The 22,887-nt window shown below is 40.2% G+C and overlaps 2 protein-coding genes across 2 annotated transcripts; one reads left to right on the top strand and one right to left on the bottom strand.

Moving 5' to 3' along the window:
* Positions 1 to 164: 164 nt before the first annotated feature.
* On the bottom strand, positions 165 to 21,198 carry LOC117462019 (protein lifeguard 1-like). Its single transcript, XM_034104049.2, has 6 exons — positions 21,083 to 21,198; positions 9,222 to 9,486; positions 6,020 to 6,220; positions 2,384 to 2,512; positions 1,490 to 1,633; positions 165 to 970 (listed from the first exon to the last, which is right to left on the bottom strand). Exons 2-6 carry the CDS (start codon positions 9,483 to 9,485, stop codon positions 836 to 838), a joined length of 873 nt encoding a protein of 290 aa, XP_033959940.1. The 5' UTR covers position 9,486; positions 21,083 to 21,198; the 3' UTR covers positions 165 to 835.
* On the top strand, positions 14,570 to 20,460 carry LOC117462016 (DNA excision repair protein ERCC-6-like). Its single transcript, XM_071206280.1, has 2 exons — positions 14,570 to 14,681; positions 16,622 to 20,460. Exons 1-2 carry the CDS (start codon positions 14,647 to 14,649, stop codon positions 19,800 to 19,802), a joined length of 3,216 nt encoding a protein of 1,071 aa, XP_071062381.1. The 5' UTR covers positions 14,570 to 14,646; the 3' UTR covers positions 19,803 to 20,460.
* Positions 21,199 to 22,887: the final 1,689 nt, after the last annotated feature.

The following is a 22,887-nucleotide window of genomic DNA, read 5'->3' as shown; positions in this document are numbered from 1 at the left end:
TTTAGACTTTGCATTTTTTCCCAGTTTGACATTTTATGGGCCATTTTTGGATTTAAAGCTCACACGATTGTCAGGTAAATTATTTGCATTCCTACATGAACATCCTGAATGAAGTGTAATACAAGCAATGCTTTTACGACAGACACAAAAAGTACATTTGAATGTTAATTTTGAATTTAAGAATTTAATGCTACTTTTTCCACATTGTGTTTTCTCTCTGAATACAACATTACATCTCCGATCTTTTTAAAGAAAGTGATGAGACCCTGTCAAATAGATGCTGACTGAGTTAGTCCGGTATCTTTGATAAGTCAAAAAGAAGAGGATAAGTTCACGTTATAAGAACAAATGTGCTCAACTTTTTTGCTCTACTCTTTTGTCTACGTTTCTTTATATCACGTACGTCCTCACGTCTACACAAATGTGTTTTTCTGCAATGTCTGCTGTGCATGAAACACAAATGGCCTCATGTGGATCTATTGGAGTATCATCGTCTGACTTTTAGAACATAATGATCTGGAAGTTTCTTTGGGCAAGTTGGACGTGAGCATTTCTACTGAATTATTACCTAAATTCTAGTGAATGTCTCAAATTGGAAGTAAACGTTTTCATCTGTTTTGATAATTGTCGAGTCAAATGTCTATGTGTGAACATGAACTGCCAGAAAATAACAAATACTGTTACAATTGTACAAAAAAACATGTTTATGTACAATAATCATTCTTTCATTGTCAGTTAAAACAGGGTTTACAGTGTATACAAAGTAATCACAATAATAAAGTACATTCTACATGTGGGTACAGTTTGTGTGTAAATGTATTTCGTGTATACAGTTTCACCTCCTCCCTAGCAGGTAGAGGAAGATGAGCATTACGTCCAGGTAGATGTTGAGAGCAGCGTTGATGTATTCCTCTGGACTCAGACGGTTGCTCATCGCCCCCATCATCAGCTGACAGTCGATCATCAGGAACTGAAGGGAGAGAGAGGAAGAAGAGGAGGATGAGGAAGAGTTAGGACAGGGTGAGAGTATGCACCACCAGATAACTAATAGTAAATCATGAAATGTGTTATAATACAGTGTTGACATGGAAGACATTTGACATGTCACAGAAGAAAACGCACAGGTAAATGATCCAAACAATGATGGCTGAATTGCAGTCAACCAATCAGAACAGACGGCCAGCTAACCAATCATAGCAGACTGGGCTCTTAATGGTTTTAGACCGAAGGTGACGAGGTATTTCCAGTAAATAATAATCTTTATTTGTATAGCACCTTTCATACAATAAGTGCGGTTCAATGTGCTTCACATAGACATTTCACAGACAATTGATATCACACAGCATACAGTTACCAGTAAAATACATACATACATTTAGATTAAAGGTACAACGATGAAATTGTGCAATAAAAGGGGAATATCACAAATTCAACACACAATCAATTTAAATGACTATATACATATATAAATGGTTCTTTTCTCCCATACCAGTGAATACAGCAGAGCACCAAAACATCCATAGGCGATGTCACCGAGATAGGAGGAGTAGAAGGTCGAGAAGATCCCGAACATGATCAGGTCCACGGACAGAATCAGCAGAACACCGTAGCAAACGGTGAAATCATAACGAGTCTGGAGTAAAAACAGGAACACACAGGTACATCCTGAAGAGCTTTTGGTCAGTATATTGAAAGCTCTTTAGGACATCTTTTGTTTTTCCAATTAAGATAAAACAAGATGAACCTTTATTAATCCCAGAGGGGAAATTCAGTTGTACAAAGCAGCAACAGGGTAAGCGTGAAAAAAACAGTACAGCAAAGATTCACACAGATCAATAAAATCTAAAAGAAATAATAAATAACATAAAATCAAGGAAATAATGATAATAATAATAAAAATAGGAGATGAATAAAAATAAGAGTAAAATAACTGTCAGCATATATACATATTTGGTCATCATCTAAGTTATACATTGAGTTTTTTCAATTGAGTTCTTTAGTAAAGTACTTTCACAAATGTTGGTCTTCATCCATGACGTGTTGATAAATAAAGGCCTTCATAAAATGCTGCATTTCATATTTTCTTTATTATACTAAATTGCCTATAATCGGCCAATACACTGAAGCATTGTATTTACATCACATCTTTGGAAGGGCATGGTTCATTTTTTTACCTATTCTTATTTACTTACATTTGATCTTCTTTCTATCAATTTATGATTCATGCTTACATTCACATTTTGCCTCCTCTGAAGTCAAATTCTCAATTTCTTTACAAATAAAAGGTGAGAGCTATAACTTCAAACCTGATATGTAAAGCAGCTTAAAAGTGTGCATGTTTCTTTGGTAAACACAGCACGTGATGCACTGGCCGGGTTCTGACCTGTGCAGAGAAAACGATGATTGCCACAGTGACGGCCAGCGTTACTCCCATAGTGATGACCACAGAGGTGGTGCCGTGGAAGGAGGCAATGGTTCCCACCATGTAGGACAAACTCAGGGTGACAACAACCTGCAGGCACAAAACGAAATGTATTAAACATCTCAAGTATCTTTTAAGAAAGCTTGTTCCATATTTTGCAGAAACATTTAATGCATTGCATAACATATACATGTAACAATCAATATTCAAATGCTTGATTGTCAATAATTACGGAGCACCAGAAACTTTTTTTTACGCTGCTATGGACACTAATGTACATTCTCAAAGATATTGAAGTGACTGTTATTTTGTATATTGATTGTTGTGCTTTTATTTAGGTCTTAATGTGTGCATATGTATAAATGTGTCTTTTGATTGTGTATGGGGCATTCTACCGAATTAGTACAAAGTGCGGTCCCACAACAAGAAAAACTATTTAACAAAACAATTAAGTATTCAGACATAGATATTTACTAAGAATATGTTATGGTCTATTTAAACTTAAGGCATTCAATTATATAGTGATAAGGTTAATATATACAAAAACATCATGTATAGGGTAGCTGTACCTGTACATGGTAACATCATGTATAGGGTACTTTCTATTGGGAAGTAGCTGTCCCCAACCCTGACATCTCAATTTCAATTTCTGTAAATAACACTTACATTTTTTTATTAAATGTTGTTCAATGGTGTATTTAGAAGATCTTTATGATTACATTCAAACAGAAGTTGGAATATTTAGATTTATTGTGGGTATCATTTTTTTAATAAAATAACTATACTCAAAAGATCATGTCCCCAGGGGTTTTAGTCCAATGGCTGAGCCTGGTTTTTATGCACACCCCTACATTTTTGACAAGGCAGCCAGTGACTCTGACCCTCGTGGCTGAATGGCAAGTAGTTACTTACTTTTAAGAAAATCTGTTCCAAAATCTGAAAATCGGCTTGTAACCTTAAGAATTGTCACTACCGAACACATATTATCTTTAATTAAGTAAACTTTTTCGGGGTTTTATGCAAAGTATTAGGTTTTTTGTGTAAACCTCTTCAAAAACGTGTATGCTAGCCGTATACTTGCTAGCATTCTTTAGTTAGCAATATCCCATTCTTTTGATATAAATCTGTTCCAAAATCTGAAAATTGGCTTGTAACCTTAAAAATGGTCACTACTGAACACTATTATCTTCAATTAAGTAAACTTTTTCGGGGTTTTATGCAAAGTATTAGGTTTTTTATGTGTGTAGGTATGTGTTAAAAAAGATGTAGGCTATGCTAGCCATGTACTTGCTAGCATTCTTTAGTTATGCTCAATTTGAGCTAGAATCGTCACTACCGAAACATATGGTTACGTTTTGGTAATTGACATGATCGTTTCGGTAGTGACAAAAGTAAGCAGGTAAATAGTTTTTAAATAAATGTGTTTGCATTCACACCTAATAGTCCGCTCTCTGGTGCGCACCAGACCACATTTTGTTACATTGTTTCATTTTTCAGAAGGTTCGGTTTGCGTTCACACTGCAAAACTCAAACAGACTATAAACTTTAAACACGGAAATTCTGTTCAACAATTGGTCAAACATTAAGGGGGTAAAAACGCAAATCCCGACAATTTCTACCGGAGCCTCCGCCATGGAGCATCGGCACTTTCGGCAGGTTATTCTCATGCTGCTGTTAGTCTGGAGATCAACAGACACGAGCGGCACGCGCATATAATCGCATATAATCAGACAACGTCCGTTAAAAAACACAAGTTATAACACATATAATGAGAGACGTTCTGCAGTAAGGAGGGGCGTTCAGGTGTTCTTACTTGTATGTTGCTGACGGAGAATTTGTTACTTTACACGACACTGTTCAACACTTCATTCTGCTTCACTCTTTGTCTTGAAAGACTCTTTCGCTGAAGATTTTGAAGATATCTGCGTTCTTGTGACACGTAAATACTGCGCTTCGTATGTTTTGGTGAGGACTGCGTTCACACCAGCAATGAACCGCTCCAGAGTTCGCAAGCAAGCGCTCCGAGACCACCTATTTTAGCGGACCAGAGTCCGGTTGTTTAGTTCACTTAAGAGGTCTCGGACTGCGTTCACACCGACCCAAATGAACCGCACCAAGCGGCTAAACGCACCAGGGTTCGATTCAACCGGACTATACAAGGCCGATGTGAACGCGGCTGGTGTGAATGCACCCTTATTATACTATTTGTAGGCATATATTATAAGTCTCAGATATATAAAAAAACATGTCTATGAAGTGTTTTGCTCAAAATACCAAATAGATCACCCATTCTAGCCTCATTCCCCTCTATTTCAGCCTGTTACTAAAGTGCTGATTCTGGGTCAGTAGCTTCAAACATTCACACTTCAACATAAGGCATGTTATGAGTTAAGATTAAGCAATAAGGTTGAGGGAATATGAATCAACCTTGAAACAAAATACTGCAGTCACTCCTGAAACAGTGCAGTCACTACCGAAACACTGGATGTTTTGTACAAAATAAAGTATATTGAGTTATCAGCTAAAATGATATGATACTGATTGGTTTAATGTATGTTCAATTTCAACAATTATCAACTCTGGAATCACTATGATCAGTATTATGCATTTTACAAAGAAAGTTTGCATTGTGATTTTTATGAATTGTATAAATTTAACTTTGACATTTTATTAAAAATTCACTTTTATTAATTTAATTGTAAAAACCTTCAAGAAATATTTGTTAAAATACTATTTTGAGAAGAGAAGGTAAAACAATCTTAACAGGTTAATAGAACACTTTTTTACTACAGTGTATTTACTATGTTTCGGTAGTGACCATTTTAGGTAGAGGAAGAACCTTCCAATACAGTCTGAAAATACGATATAAAAATGTACGGTTCGTTTACTAGATATGTGTAATTTAGGTATGGTACAAAAATATATATGGACAACGTTTTTGGAAAAAAACATACAAAATGTCAAAACATTTCCAACCTGACTTTGGTCCAATTCGGTAGAATGGCAAAACCTCAAAAGGCACATGAACACAAAACTTACATTTTAGACTAAATCAAAAATGTACTAGATTCTAAGTTCTTAGTTAAATGTAATACTAGGTCTAAATGGTGCAGAAAACCAAGCAGGAACTACAAATGTTTGCAAAATATTTTATCTATACTAATTCTTTAATGTATTTACGGTACTGGGATATATTTTACAAGTACCTTTTAGACATATACCCTTAACCTTTTAACTTGTTTTAGCACCTACCGTATTTAAAATGTTGTTTTTAAACTATTCTGTATCTCTTTAATGCATGGTTTTTATGAATCTGTAATTCCATTATGTTTATTTATTGTATTCCTTTCTGTTGTCTTATTAAGTGTTAATGATGATGTAAAGCACTTTGAATTAATAAATAAACTTACCTTAGCTTCAAAATATTTCACTTTTTAGGATGCTACTCTGTGACCTCAGTTGCATGGCAAACTATTCCTTCTTTTATACTGCAAAGCCGTTAGTTATTGTATCATTTCAAATATCTGACACTCTCTTTATTGTGTGAACTTTATTTCCCCACAACAGTAGATATTTGCTCCTGTACTTGTTACCCACCAGTCCCAAGATGTTCCAGGGGTGACGCCGGCTGAAGTCTCTGCTGTAGCTGAGGGCGAGGGAGACCACGAGGAAGATGATGATGGAGCTGAGGTAGGCCCCCAGGCTGGTCTGCACCGCATCTTTCACCACGCTGGAGAAGGTGAACACACACACCACACTGAAGGTGAACAACAGCTGGAGGGTCAGGATGCTGAACACCTGCAGGGGAAGACAAAGAACAAGCATGTTGCTATCGGTTACTAGCAGAGATGGCAAAAGTACACACATGCTTTACTCAAGTAGAAGTACAGATACTTGTTTTAAAAAAATACTCTGGTAAAAGTAGAAGTACTGACTAAACTTCTTTACCCAAGTAAAACTAAAGAAGTATGGACTTTGAAATGAAAAAGTACCCATAGCTAGCAGCTGTTTTAAAGAGTACCTGACCTCCCTTTATATTAATAGAACAATAATGTCATTGTTAGCTAATGAATGTTTCGATGCTGAACAACGGCAACATGACAACGTTTCCATTGGTCCCTGTTCTTTAGAGAAGACCAGGAAGTGATGGATACACGGATCGTGTTCAAATCAATAGGCACGCAATGACTCTAAGTACACTGAACAAAAATATAAACGCAACACTTTTGTTTTTGCTCCCATTTTTCATGAGATGAACTCAAAGATCTAAAACATTTTCTATCTACACAAAATAACCATTTCTCTCAAATATTGTTCACATATCTGAAAGAATCTGTGATAGTGAGCACTTCTCCTTTGCGAGATAATCCATCCCACCTCACAGGTGTGGCATATCAAGATGCTGATTAGACAGCATGATTATTGCACAGGTGTGCCTTAGGCTGGCCACAATAAAAGGCCACTCTGAAACGTGCAGTTTTGCTTTATTGGGGGGGTCTGGGGGGGTCCGAAAACCAGTCAGTATCTGGTGTGACCACCATTTGCCTCACGCAGTGCAACACATCTCCTTCGCATAGAGTTGATCAGGTTGTTGATTGTGGCCTGTTAGGGTTAAACCCTAACCCTAACAGGTTACCTAACATGTCACCCACTGATATGTTAGGGCCGCTGTGTACTCGCCGTGTTGTTGTTGGTGTTCGTTTCTCAGGTGGCGTATTAGATTGGTCGTGTTGAACTCTGTTCTTTCCACCACGCAGAACCTCCTTCTTGCAAACATTGCATCTGGCTGTTACACTGCCTTCGCTTTCAATTTCATAATACTTCCAACTCCTGACATTTTCTCTGTCCCGACTCCCGAGTCACCAGCTGAACGTAGCCTCTCGTTAGCTTGCTGCTACTATTAGACACTGCGCCCACTCTGTTGCCAGCTTTGAGAGAAATAAGCAACCAGGTCTGAGAACAAGCCCAAAGAAGCAACACATACATGATGTTGTGTCATTTTAAACCAAAACTTAGGTCTCAGGATGACTTTAAGACGTGAACACGGTCATTTTAGTTTTGTAACATTAAATAAAATAATTTTTAAAAAAAAGATCCCCGATCTTTTTCTCCCGATTCCGATCTTTTAAAAATCACGTGATCGGCTCCGATCCCCGATCAAGTGATCGGATCGGGACATCTCTATAATAATGATCAAGCCACCAAACACACATTCAAACGAAAGGAACAAACCTGTTTTGAAAATGTTAGAAGTAGAGAGTACAGATATTTGTGTTGAAAATGTAAGAAGTAAAAGTAAAAAGTCGTCAGGAAAATAAGTAGTGGGGTAAAGTACTGATACCAGAAACATGTACTTAAAGATGGGGTAGGTAAGTTTCAGAAACCGGCTCGAGATACACTTTTTGTTATATTCCATGGAATGCTCTTAACATCCCGATAGCAATGAATATCTGAAGTGCTTTGACAAAAAATCCATAAAAAAATGTCATCCATAAAAAAATGTCATCTGTAGAAGCTGTAATAAAGTACAATGTCCTACCTGCCTGTCAGCCTGCCATCGGGGCACAAACTGATCTCGTGCCCTCATTGGTCATGTGCGCGTTCGTGTGTGTTGGGGGAGGGGCTCTGTAAGGAAGTGGCAGATTTTCTCCGGTTGTGTATTTTCAAATTCTAGCGATCTCGAGCCGGTTTCTCAAACTTACCTACCCCACCTTTAAGTACAGTAACAAAGTATTTGTACTCCAATACTTCCCACCTCTGGTTACTAGTGAATTTATTGAGGAAGCGATGAATCTATATTTCCAGATAAACACTGACTGTTCAAATACAGAGTAATCATATTAAGAAAATAGTTACATTTTTCGAGTTTGATAAGATTTATTTAACATTTTTTAGCTAGTATGTGTCTAATTTATTATTATTATTGATTTAGACAATGTATTTGTGTATAAAATAGTTTAATTTGTTTGATTATAAGATACTATCCCTTTGAGGAACAATGTTGTGCCTCAGCCCAAGGACAAGAGTTATTTGCCCCGGGACATTTATCTTTAAATGTACCCAAAAAAAAGCTTTTGTCTTCCTGTTAATACATTTTCTAACCCTGAAATGTATCTTGCGACCCATATAGAGGGTTGGGAAACATCTGGTGAAGGATAAGTAACACCCCAAATACTGTCAAAACATCTCAAAGAGTCATTTGCCATCAGTCACTGCAACGCCGTGAGACTTCAAATCAAACTGTACATTTCACATTTACATTCAATTTAACATTTCATAATCCATTCCGTACACTCTTAGTGTATATGTAATATCATTTTTCTACTTTTCTAATGCTATTTCATTTCTATTTGAGATGTTTACATTTTGGATTGTTTATTTCTTGGGTTTTAATTTCTCTAATGAGAATGCCTTGTCTTTTCCTGCTGCTGCAACGCAACAACGTCCCAAATTGGTGTCAATAAAGTATCTTATCTTGTCAATGCTGAACTGGGGAAGAGGGCGCTCAGTTGCTCCTGAGGCTTGGAACCAGCTTCAAATTGAGCTGAAACTCAGAGAGCTGGTCTCATTAAAGCGACTAGCTGACCTCGAAGCCGCTGTAAATGCGTTGGCTAAACTCGGTGTATGGCTGTGTTGTGATTGTGTGTTTTAAAATGGTCTGTAACTGTGCTGTTACCATTCTTGGGCCGGGACTCTCTTGAAAAATTGAAATGTGTAATCTCAATGAGACTATCCTGGTTAAATAAAGGTAAAAAAATAAAAATAGTAGCGACAAGTTTAAACTCTGAATCGGACAAACCTTTCTAACAAACGCTCTCCTCACTATCTTGTCATCAAAAGAAGACGAGGCGATCAGTGGAGTTGTGTCCGGCAGACGTTCTGGGATGATGTCCCGGAAAGACTCGTACCCAGTGCTAGACTGTTGTGTCCAAGTTGTGTCTGTTTTGGCTGCAGAGTAGGGTGGAGGTTGCTCTCCTTGGTAGGGCGGAGGTAGAGAGGATGCATCATCACCAGGAGCCTCCTGTGTGTCTCTGGATGTGAGGAGGTCTGTTGTATCGGACATGCTGGAGGACAATGTTGGTCAAAGACAGAAGTTCAGTCAAAGAAAAACATTTGTTTCATGGGATGAATTAGGTCGAGCAGATAAACTAGGAAGTCAGTCAACTTTATTGTCAATCTTTCAGTTTGTGTGTACAGACCGTTACTGTTTTACTTCTGTATTGTTTTTCAGTCAAATTGCAACTATTGTTAAACTTAGTTTGGTCTAGTAGTACATTTGGGAATTGTTGTTCAGTTTGTGTGGATTCCTGCGCATGTGGGTGTTAGAGGTAATGAGGTCGTGGATCAACTAGCAAAAAATGGATTGAAAGCCAATCAGATTGAATCAACAGTAGCCTACCTATCAGTAGGGCAGAAGTAAAATCATTTACAAAAGTTATTATCAAGCTACAATGGCAAAAGTTATGGGACAGTAACTCTAAAGGAAGACATTTATACCAGATACAAAGGGAAGTAGGAATGGAAAGCACTTGAGGCAGTAATAGAAGAGAACAGAACATTATCAGAAGGTCAATCCTGATTAAACCCATCACTGCATCTGATTGGAAGGTAGTGGTGGTCGAATGGATAGCGAGGTGGGCTGAAGATCGGAAGGTTGTGAGTTCAAATCCTTAGTTACTCCATGGAGAATGTCCCTGTAATTGGTAATTGGAAGTCGCTTTGGATAAAAGCGTCAGCTAAATGTAATGTAATGAAAACATCCAACTGGCCATTGTGATGGTTGCCAACAATCAGAGACAATAAATCATGTATTTTTTCGCTGCCCGGAATATACAAGGCAAAGACTCATTCTGAAAACATAACATTTAGGACATGAATTTCAAGTCAATATTTGCAAGTAACTCAAGAAATAAAATTCACAAACTGATCTTCAAGTTTCTCAAAAACACTGGTCTGAGGAAGGATTTCACTTGAAGATTCAATAAATCAACAGTAGGTGGCGATATCTCCTCACAGGCGTTTAAAAATCCCACCACTGCCACCAACTGTTACAAAGTGAGGTGCAGGTGAGAGAACGATAGAGGGTTTTCTTGCAAAAATAAACAGGCGTTTTATTCTTAGCCTTCCACATTATTCCACAGAAACAAACACGGCATGCCTGGTGCTGCGTTCACCAGCAAGGAACAAACACCAAATACCCCTTCCCCCTCTTGCCAACCACATTTATAGGAGACGGCCCGCCTTCCCAATCCAACCTGGCCAATCAGGTCATGGTTCTGAAAGCGGAGTGAAGGGATAAATACAAAATTAAACACTTGTCTACATTTAATAAAATCCTAAAGGCTTAAGTAAATTCATAATTGCATCAACATAAATATTGTACCTTCAAAAACAACAAGGTCTGCTTAAAACGGATAATGTTTAACCTAATGGACACTCATAAAACCACACATTTCCTGACCAATCACGTCCAAGACTCCGCCTACTCATACGGCACATATAAGGAGTACTTTGGAGGTGTGCTGCCCCTTTGAGCGGTGGCACAAAATGGGTTCCAGGTCTGAACAAAGGAAATGGCGATTACTTTGTGATTGTGTGTTTTACAGACTGACAAATTAATTTAGATGCACTTTATTAGTTTTTCTATGTAAACTGTTTTTATAACTTTAACTGAAATAAAGACAACTCTGAAGAAACATGTACTACCTTTCTTAACAAACAAATAGTTAAGCCAAAATGTTAGTGAGGGAGTGTGTGCGGATTTTCACCGGCGGCCATGCCGTCATTGCCCCTCGGTCTGGCCGTGAAGCCCCGAAAAATAATTGTACGTCCTACAGCCATCATGGCCTGTGTGCCCCTGATACTGTTAAAATCTCATGTTTTTTTTTGTGTTGCCATAAGTTATTCTCACTCCGTTGGTGCGCAGGGCTAATGCTAATGCCAGCAAATACAATGGCGGCTTCACAAAACTTTTCCGAGTTTCACGGGACCTGGTTTGCAATTCGCCCAGCCAATCAGAAATTGGAACTTTTTTCTCCCGAGGAAAGTACCACCTCTCTAGCAGGCACTAAAAAGGGGGTAAAAGTTCTCATGAACCAAGTTCTCTTTTTGGTGTGAATGCAAAATCCCAGGAACTAAACGGGAAAAGTACTCCGGTGTGAAAGTGCCTAAGGGCTTTGATTTATGATCTGTATGACAGTGGCCATGTCGACAGGCCACATCATGTTGACAGCCTGTCACCCTGTATTAGGCAGACCCACATTTGCGCAGCGTTGCGTTCACAATACATAAAAAAAAAAAACGTTAAAAAAAAGAAACTAAATGGGTCGAGAAATATACTTTGGCGGCCGTTAATGTTCCTGGGCGGCCCTCCCAAGTAATGTCTGTGTGGCAGTGTTGTAGTCAAGTCACCAATTCACGAGTCCAAGTCACCCTCGAGTCACCACTCTTCGAGTCCGAGTCCGAGTCACCACTCTTCGAGTCCGAGTCACCAAGGGAGAGTCGTAGTCGAGTCCGAGTCCAAGTCCGAGTCACCCAAGGAGTGTCCAAGTCGAGTCCGAGTCATCATTACCTGTGTTCGAGTCCGAGTCCAATTCCGAGTCACTTAAGAAGAGTCCAAGTCAAGTCCGAGTCACAAGTCTTCATGTATTAATCTTCGTGGATATATGTTTTGAAATGTAGCTGCTCCTCTACATTGCTGTTATCCTGTCTATTGAACTGCTGTGAAGCAGAGATGGGGACTCGAGTCGCACACACAGAGACTTCAGACTTGACTTGGACTCGTGACCAAAAGACTTCAGACTCGACTTGGACTCGTGTGTTGGGACTCGTGAACAATCATTGTGTTTTCTATTTTTGGCGTATTAAAGGTGGGGTAGGTACATTTGAGAGAAACCGGCTCGAGATCGCTAGAATTTGAAAATACACAACCGGAGATAATCTGCTAGAGGCTGCTACTTCCTTATAGAGCCCGCCTCCTCCAACACACACAAACGCGCACATGACCAATGAGGGCACGAGATCAGTTTGTGCCCAGATGGAAGGCTGACAGGCAGGTAGGCCATCCAGTTATTTTAGCCGGGCTCATTACGCAGACGTGCGCGCCTCTGTTACTACCTCGTAGTAACACCATGGCGACCGGCGGCACACCTGCAGCTGTACCGCTTGTAATTAGGTTCAACTACAAAAACTTCGAACAAAACGCCGGCGGCACCAACAAAAGGAGCGCACACTGCAAAGTCTGCAATATCAAAATCAAGGATGCTGGCGCAACAACGTCAAATTTCATCAGGCACTTGAAAACTCACCCGGAGAGGTCAGTCACATTAACGCATGGAGGCTTAGCAAACATGTTTAGCTCAGCATCAGCTATGTAATGTTAACTTAGCTTGCTACTAGCTTTGTAACTGAATATTTGAAAAGATTAGTGAATTGCTTGTCACACTTGTTTGAGTTGAGTGGCGTTGACATCCAACTCTTGACATGACATAAAAAAGGTCGGTAACGTTAATCATTACCCGCTTTTAAGTACTTTTAACAGTTTCCCTGCGGGGGATTAATAAAGTATTTGTGATACTGATTTCTGATTCTGAAGTGTTTTGCTTATAAGTTGTTTGCATTTAGCTAAAGTGTGATGTTTTCCTCATATTGCAATAGCCTGTTTAAAGTGATCATATAACAAACAACTAGTCAGTACTGATACTGTATGCTAATAGATATAGGAGTGATAATAACACAGTAAATGCTTTGAATTTCTTAGATATAGCTGTGCAGTATTCTTAACAGACTGGATAGCAGCAGACAATAGAAGGCTTATTACAACCAGAAGAGACATGAGACTTTTATTTTTTTAGAGACTTGAGACTTGACTTGGACTCATGGCCAAAGATTTGAGACTTGATCAAGTCTCACCCCACAAAGACTTGAAACTTGACTTGGACTCGTGACCAAAGACTTGAGACTTGACTTGGACTTGCAAAAAAAGACTTGTGAACATCTCTGCTGTGAAGCGAGTTTGGCTACAATTCTTGTAATAGGTGCTATACAAATATAAAGCTTATTTCTAATATTCATATTATTATTATTATATATAAATAAACTATATTTAAAATGAGTTACCTTTTAGAGAAGTGATTATATTTGTATGCCAATATTTTCCTATGGTAAAGTTTTCGTTTTGCACTTTTATTTTGATAGTAATAAGATTGGGACTCTTATTTTGAAGGAACTTTTACGGGTTAAATCAGTTTACCGATAAAGATTTATCCCCAGAAAGCACATGGCTACTTAGCATGCAAAATGACGTCATTCTGCATGTTAAGTATGTGCTTTCGTGTTATCTGCTGAATCTTTATTTATTGATTAGATCACGTTACTCTGATGATAGTGTTCAAGACAGCCTATGTCTGAACTCGATCCTTAGAGTAATGTGTTACGGAGCCTTCTCTTCTATATTGTTTCCACATAACGAGCATTTTGCTCTTTTCCAATGTGGAAGCAGAATGTGTGAAAGCATACAGCACGATGCGGGGTGTGTCTGTAGACATCTCTAGACTGGAACAGCGGGGCCCAGTACGTGAACTCGCCATACAGGATAGAGGACATCAGACTCCAGAGAAAATGTGCTCGAGTCCGAGTCCAAGTCGGAGCGTCAATGTACGAGTCGAGTCCGAGTCATCGTGGGGGGGGAATTCACGAGTCCGAGTCCAAGTCATCCTGTGCGAGAATTCACGAGTCCAAGTCCGAGTCGCGTCAATCAGTGCGCGAGTCCGAGTCGAGTCACGAGTCCCGAAAATCGGCACTCAAGTCCGACTCGAGTCCGAGTCCAGGACTCGAGTACTCCATCTCTGCTGTGTGGGAAACCCTGTATATACATATTATAATTATATATAAATTACAGGTGTGTCTACAGTATTCTTTAAAATATAATACACTAAGTGTTTTTTAGCATTGAGGTTATTTGTATAGTTACATTTACATTTAGTGTAAAGACTTGTCTTTAGCATCCCTTTTTAATGCTAAATTGGTTCTTTAAAATACTTATTTTTTATTATCCTTATATATTTATTTTTTTCGACCTACTTTGCAACTTATTTTTTTAGATTGTTATGTTCGCACCAAAGCAGATTCCTAGTATGTGAAAACGTACCTGGCAATAAACTTGATTCTGATTCTGATATGTGACGGTGTTTCTAACCTTCTCTTGTCTCAAAGGGTCATTGTCCATGGATACAGAAGACAAGATGGAAACCTACCAAAGGTAACACTAACTAAAATAATAATGCAGATCTTTATACATGCCACATTGTTAAATTATTAACCGTCCTAAGTTTATTTAAATTGTAAATTTAATAGACAATGGTTCAGGAGTGGCTTGACACAAAGAATGCGACAGTTGTAGCTAGGGATGCACGATAATTATCGGTCCGATATTAGGAATTATGACGTCATCCCGATAAACCCGATACCAGTATTAATAGCCCCGATAATATACAATATATTTTTTGGTTATAAAAAAGAAAAAAATCCTGCGGTGTGGGTGGATTGGGATGAGGGGCGCTTGTTTTTCACCCGGCTCCTCCCGTTTTGCCAGTACTGTGGTATTAGTGGTTTAGGAAGAGGGGAGTTCTTCACAAATCCAGCGCTCCCTAATACTTCGAACCTGATCAGTCATCTGAAACATCGCTACGATGGTGTGTTAAAAGCGTACGAAGACAATAATACAATACAAAGTGTGTGCGTGTGTGTGTGTGCGCGTTGGAGCTATGTGCAACTCAAGGCATATGCTCGAACCGGAGCTGCCTGGAAGCTGCAATCATGTTGCGCACTATCCGTGCTGAGTGTGCTGACTTCTCGTACAATGTCCCGCTGTCTGCTTCCTGCATCAAGTCAAGTGCTCGGCGCAGTTGTGGCGAAATGTTGCTCCTCTGTTTTCATTTAAACAGCTCCTTATATCCGTTAGCGCAGCTAGCTAGCACCAGATGCTAACAACAACAATGCACGTAAGGTCTCTCTCTCGCTCGCTCGGGCCACACATACACACACCCTCCCGGTCCTCCCGATAGCCAGTCGGTGCCTGCCGGTGAGCGTGGAAGTGTGGTCTGCCACAAGCGGGCAGCAGGAGCGGGGCTGTCAGCATCAGCTTGTAGATGGTATTTTAAACTCGATGCGCTCTGAAACTACGGGGCGGCCGAGAAAAAAAAATACACATGCGCTAATCGCGTTAAAATAATTAGTGGCGTAAATCTTTTTATTATCGGTATCGGTCTTGAGAAGCAGGAAGTTATCGGTATCGGTTTCAAAAACCCAATATCGTGCATCCCTAGTTGTAGCCCATGTTCTGGATACGTCTGTGCGTGGTGGCTCTTGATGCACCGACTCAAGCCTCAGTCCACTCCTTGTGAAGCTCCCCCACATTTCTGAATGGCCTTTGCTTGACAATCCTCTCAGGTCTGCGGTTATCCCTGTTGCTTGTGCACCTTTTCCTTTCCACTCAACTTTCTATGAATATGCTTGGATACAATACAGCACTCTGTGAACAGCCAGCTTCTTTAGCAATTACCTTTTGAGGCTTACCCGCCTTGTGGAGGGTGTCAATGGCCGTCTTCTGGACAACTGTCAAGTCAGCAGTCTTCCCCATGATTGTGAAGCCTACTGAACCAGACTGAGAGACCATTTAAAGGCTCAGGAAACCTTCGCAGGTGTTTTTAGTTCATTAGCTGACTAGAATGTGACACCGGGAGTCTACAATATTGAACTTTTTCACAATATTCAAATGTTCTGAGATACTGATTTTTGGGTTTGCATTAGCTGTAAGCCGTAATCATCAAGATTAAAACAAATAAAGCCTTGAAATATTTCACTTTGTGTGTAATGAATCCATATGAGTTTCACTTTTTGAATTAATTAAATAAATTAACTTTTCCACGATATTCTAATTTATTGAGATTCACCTGTATATATATAAATAATCAATTTATGTTAAATAATGTTTTGATCTGTTCTATGGTTATGTAAATGTGTTTCTATGGTTATATAAATCTTGTAGCCATTGATTGATTGATTGAAGTTAAATGCATACATTTTATGAATTGTCAAATTACTATGTATTAAAATTAATAGTTCTCTCTCTTCTTCAGTCTACAGTTATTTTTTAATTAAATATTCTCTGATGTTCTTGTCTTTTTTTTGTTCTTCCAGATTCATTCAAGAGGGAAAAGATGTTGCCAGTGAAAAACTTGAAAGCCGGATAAAGACAATTGAAGAACTTCTTGCTCAGAATGACTCAGAGGAAGAAGATGAAGAGTTTGTGAATGTTAACGGCAGCGGCTTAATGCTTTTCAAAGAGTTGTATGACAAGCTTTATGACTACCAAATAAATGGAGTCGCCTTCTTGTACAGTCTCTGCAGAGATGGACGTAAAGGTGGAATCTTGGCAGATGACATGGGCCTTGGTAAAACCATCCAGGTGATATCATTCCTCTCAGGCATGTATGACAACGAGCTGGCGAAGCACACACTGCTGGTCATGCCAACTTCTCTCATCACAAACTGGACCAAGGAGTTTGCCAAATGGACTCCTGGCATGAGGGTGAAGGAGTTTCACGGATCGAGCAAGGAGAGGACCATGAATTTGGAGAAAATTCAAAGGGCAAGTGGTGTTATCATCACCACGTACACTATGCTTATGAATAACTGGCAGCAATTGTCATCTTACAATGGCAAAGAGTTCACATGGGACTACATGATCCTGGATGAGGCACACAAGATAAAATCCTCAACTACCAAAACAGCCAAAAGTGCCTACGCCATTCCTTCAAAAAACAGAGTTCTCCTAACTGGCACTCCAGTCCAAAACAACCTGAAGGAATTGTGGGCTCTCTTTGACTTCGCTTGCCAAGGGACTCTCTTAGGCACAGCTAAAACCTTCAAAACGGAGTATGAGCACCCAATCACCCGGGCCAGAGAGAAGGACACCACTCCAGGGGAAAAGGCCCTCGGGTCTCGAATGTCTGAGAACCTCATGGCCATAATCAAACCTTACTTCCTCCGCAGGACAAAAGCAGAAGTGCAGACAAACAATAAGAAAGGCCAACTTCCTTGTAAAGAGGAATATTCAGAGACCAAGGACGGCAAAGTCCAAAATATTCCAAAAGACTCTGGCGCAGTCATGACAGCACTGACTAGAAAGAACGACTTAATTGTCTGGACTTACCTTAGTCTTGTTCAGGAAGATATTTACAGGCAGTTCCTTTCACTTGACCACGTCAAGGAGCTGCTCATGACAACCAGATCACCTCTAGCTGAACTGACCATAATGAAAAAGTTGTGCGACCATCCAAGACTGCTCTCTGCCGCAGCCATAGCCAAGTTAGGCTTAGAAGAAAGTACAGCTCAAGGTCAGCAGAACGATAACACGGAGACAGGCACGTGCACCATCGCCAACATTCCAGACGAGACCTTAATATCTGAGTCAGGGAAGCTCGTCTTTCTGTTGGCACTTCTCCAAAGGCTCAGAGAAGAAGGTCACCGCACGCTTGTCTTTGCTCATTACAGGAAAGTGCTCGACATCATCGAGCGCATCCTGGGCAACAGAGGCTTCAAAGTATTGCGATTGGATGGCACGATAATTCAGCTTGCAGAGAGAGAGAGGCTAATCACTAAGTTCCAGACAGACGAAAGCTACTCTGTCTTCCTCCTGACCACCCAGGTCGGAGGGGTTGGTATCACTTTGACGGCAGCAAACCGAGTCGTGATCTACGATCCTAGCTGGAACCCAGCAACAGACGCCCAGGCTGTTGACAGGGCGTATCGCATTGGGCAGAGCAAAAATGTCGTCGTTTACAGACTGATCACCTGCGGCACAGTAGAGGAGAAGATCTACAGAAGGCAGGTCTTCAAAGACTCTCTCATTAGACAAAATACCGGGGACAAGAAAAACCCTTTTAGGTACTTCAGCAAGCAGGAGTTGAAAGAGCTCTTCCTCCTCGAGGACACAAGGTCCTCGTCCACTCAGCTGCAACTTCAATCCCTGCACTCCAGACACCGAAGGACAGACGCTGAACTAGACAAACACATTGCCCAACTCCACACCATGGACATTTTTGGGATCTCTGACCATGACCTCATGTTTTCCCTCGATGTCAACCACGATGATGACCCTGAAGACCAAGAGGCCCGTCACTACATCGAAGGGAGAGTGCAGAAGGCCCAGGAGCTGATGAAGGCTGAGTCAGAGTTACAGATGCAGATGGCAGAAAGTTTGACATCAAAAACAGAACCAGCCTGGCTCAGACAACCAGCAGACAACCGCACCAGAGAGCGGACTCGTGAGAAAAAACCAAGAAATCCAAAACCAAGTCCTTCCCATCCACAGCATGATAGTAACTCTAACGGGTCACCAGTCATGATGGAGTTGGACCAGTCTGGTTCTGATGAGGAGGACGGCCAACATAATCTGAGAGGCCATGTTATGGATCTTACTGCATATAAGGGTGTGTCAGAAGAACATCCTGTCGTAGAAGTAAGCCAGGACAAGCTTGTTGAGCAGAACCTGTATTCCCCAAAACACGTGTCTGTTAAACGGGAGAGGAGTTACTCGGCAGCCGATGAATCCCCCTCTCCGGAGCTGATTGGAGAGTCTCTGGTGGTCTCGGGTACCAGTGATGCTGAATTAGGTGAAATGGCAGATGCCTCCAATCAAAAACTAAGAGACGAGGTTTCTCTGTGTGGAGCTGCTAAGGATTCGGAAAGTGACGGCAGCATGGCCTACGTTACAGCAGCTGATGAAGACGAACAACTTTCAAACGAAACTTCACACTCAAGAAACGTTTCCAAGACGGACTTGGGCCTCTCACATTTAACAGCCCTGCAGAATAAAAGACTTTCTGTCCTGCAAGCTTCCACTTCAAGCTTCAAAGCAGACACATCATCCAACGTCAGCACAGGGCTCGACTCCTTAGGAAGCAACTTCCATGTACAGCTTGAAGATAGTGACATGCTCTCAGACCACGATCAACTGGATAATCTGGAAACTGAAGAAGAGGAGAGGGAGCTGCTGTCCCAGATGGAGGGGAGTTCTAACATGAATAAATGTCTTCCTGAGAAACAACATAAGAAAGCAGTCAGCCAAAGCTTCAGCGGCAACAGCTCTGTAATGGACAATTCAATGGATAATTTCATTGTGACTAAGAAGAAGAAAAGAGCAGCAGTAATTGAGTCCAAACAGGAAATGACCAGCAACATGGAGGAGTCGACCAGCGAGCCCGAGCTAGCCTCCGACGAACAAATGGATCAGTGCACGGCTGGTGGAGTCCGAGGAGGAGAGCTTCGGAGCCCTGGTCAGGAGAGGGAAGGAGTACCAGAGCAAAGGCAAGCCTGACGACGCATTGGGCTGCTTCCTTCGAGCTATCGACATCCAACCTGGAGATTCTGAAGTTCAGCTCATGACCATCCAACTGTACCGGCAGCTGAGCCAGAGAAGTTAACAAAACAATCCTGATACGTACAAAATAGACCTGAACCTTAAATGATACAGTTAGAATAGACAGTTGGGACAATTTGGACGACAAAACCAAAAGTGTGTCTGTTTTTAAAGACTTCACACAAGGCAACAACAAGGAGAAATACAGAAGTACACATATTTTAAGTTGAGTTATTGATTTGTTTTGCTAGCTGGGTTCAGGATAGCATTTATTGAAAAGCACCTGGTTACATTTGTGAAAGAAAAAATTAAGTATATTTTATTGTAAAACTATTCCGAGTTTAGGGTTAACTGTTGATTCATATAATATTTAGTGTCCTGCACTTGTTTCTTCCTAAAAGGGTTAAAAATAAAAATGTTGCTAGTAAAGTTGTTATATTTCCTATCTAGAAGAAAAATACAGAATATCACTAAACTGATTCTTTAACAGACTGTATTATCCATTGATTTAATATAACCGTTGATTTACAAAAAACTATGTTGTAACCTTGTATAAAGTGTCTCTTCCTGAAAGAGCTGAAATGAATATTTCCTAGTAAAGTTGTTTCTAACGGCATGTTCTTTTCTTTGGGTTGGGACTCTGTTGCGGTCCTTATTTCATTGGTTCAAGTTCAGTTATTTATCAAACAACTCGATCTTAAAGGATTTTCTGGTTGCAGTAAACCAAAGCAAATTGGGCATTTGGATAATACAACACATTTAAATATTTTCCTTATTCTGTGGCATGCTGAGTGTCTAGTGTTTATAAAGCATTTATGATAAAACACCACCCAATTCTTTGTCACAGCTTTTTAAGGCAACTTCATTCTAACTCAATATTTCAAGTTACAATTCCTTTTCTGGTCAATAGACCTAATTTACAAAAAATGTATCGTATTTTCTTTTCGTTTAAAAAAAGGCAAACATTTTGAATATTTCATTCTGACCATAGTTAGAACCGAGGAAAAAAGGAAAAGATGATGCTTCATCTTCATGAGTACAAAATAGCAGGGGCAAATGTCAACATATATTTGTTTGTAATCTGAATGACTAATAGAATATTTAAAGGATTCAATTATATTTGTTATCTTGTACCACTAAATTCTACAATGAAGAAGAGTTAACACTAGGGTATTTGCTTTTTTGTCTCACACAGAAAAAGTAAAGAATAAATAATAGAGGCTAATAAAAAGACATACCTTTTGTGGAAGATTACCGTTGTTTTTGACACCACACCTTGCTGTGAGAGGAGCACATCCAAAAAGAAACGTGTTGACTCGTGATGGCTTGGACTTGTTTTACCCAGCTGGGAGAGTTTCACTTCCTGAAAGTGAAGAGAAAAAACCAACTCCTGTCTGTGAGTAAATAGGAAACTCCCCCGTTGCTTCACTTTTGGCCCGAGGTCGTCAATAGTGGGACTTCCAGGTCACAGCTCAGCACAATATCAAAGATGAGACAATTTAGGACATCGCTATCACATTTGGGAATATTTGACCAACGTTTTTTTATTGTCGGCTGTTGCCAGGCAGAAATTAGAGTGATACGTGTGTGGCTAGTTTTCAGACATCCCATTGTTAACATACGTCTCAGAATTTCTCAAAGAATTCCAAATGAAAGTGAAACTAACTGGCAATTCAGGCACACACCATGACATCAAGTCAAATTCCTCGTATACGTGTGAACCTACCTGGCAGTAAACCCGATTCTGATTCTGAAATCAGGTATTGTTTTTCCAAATGTACACAGCATTAAGAGCAAGGCTTTTTGTTTTTGAGATATGACGTTTTTAAAAAACAGATTACAAAACAACATCTTACCATCAGGTCCACTCAGTAGATAAACTGCAGCTTTAAATGGTAAGAGCCGTTTAATATCCCATTTTGTCTTAAAATGTTAAGTCCAAAAGTGAAATAGAATTGCTAATTACCAACCCTCCTGTTACATTCAGGGTCAAATTGACCCGTTTGAAAATCTACGAAAAATAGTTTCAAGTATTTTTTTTGTATGAAACTTCTTCTACTTACCTTAATTAGTGTAATAAACAAGTCAAATGAAAATGGTTCATGTCATGCATTTGGAACCCCCCCCTACATGTCTATCACAGAGATGGTATTCGGGTCAATCTGACCCGGCAGTGAAAGTGGAGGCTAAAATGGGTCAGAAACACAGACACACACACAGACACACACACACACACACACACACACACACACACACACACACACACACGTGAAAGTGGAGGCTAGAAGGGGTCAGAGGGTTCAAATGCGATATACAGTATATATATATATCGTAATTTTCCACACACAAAAAGACAGATAGACAGACAGATTTACACAAATACACACCGCACCGCACTTGTTAGTGAAAGTGGGGGGTCAGAGGGTTCAAGTATCAAATGTGTAATGGGTAAGCTCCTCCCACACTGGGATACATTATACTCTGCACTTAACGTACAGTATACTCACAATACTCTCAGACAAAATGAGCAACGCAAGTGAAGAGAGGACAGCCCTGGGCTATATGGAATACATCCTTGAGGAGGATCACGACAGCGAGATAGAGGAGAACGTTTCCGAGGATGAAGACTACCTTGAGGTAAACGATGAAGATGAAGATTATGATCAATCAGATGAGGAAACTGATATTCGCCCAGATGAGACATTCATGTCCAAAAATGGTGAAATGCAGTGGTCCTCATCCCCTAATGGACGCCAGGCAACACTATCGGCAGCAAACATAATGAAGGCAGTGCCAGGGCCCACCAGTCTCTCGTGTCACAGACATCAAGTCTGCTTTTGAGCTGGTCATTTCGAACACAGTGCTGAAGATCGTTCTGGATATGACCAATCTGGAAGGGAGACGTGTGTATGGGGAGGAGTGGAAGGAGCTGGATGATTTACATGCATATTTGGGTCTCCTCATCCTGGCTGGGGTCTACAAATCCAGGGATGAATCGACAGCCAGCCTGTGGGACGCAGACACAGGCAGGAATATAATTCGA

Source organism: Pseudochaenichthys georgianus, chromosome 17 (assembly GCF_902827115.2).
Source record: "Pseudochaenichthys georgianus chromosome 17, fPseGeo1.2, whole genome shotgun sequence".
NCBI classification, from domain to species: domain Eukaryota; kingdom Metazoa; phylum Chordata; class Actinopteri; order Perciformes; family Channichthyidae; genus Pseudochaenichthys; species Pseudochaenichthys georgianus.
Note: the sequence above shows the minus strand (reverse complement) of the source record. Positions and strands in the feature narration are given on the sequence as shown.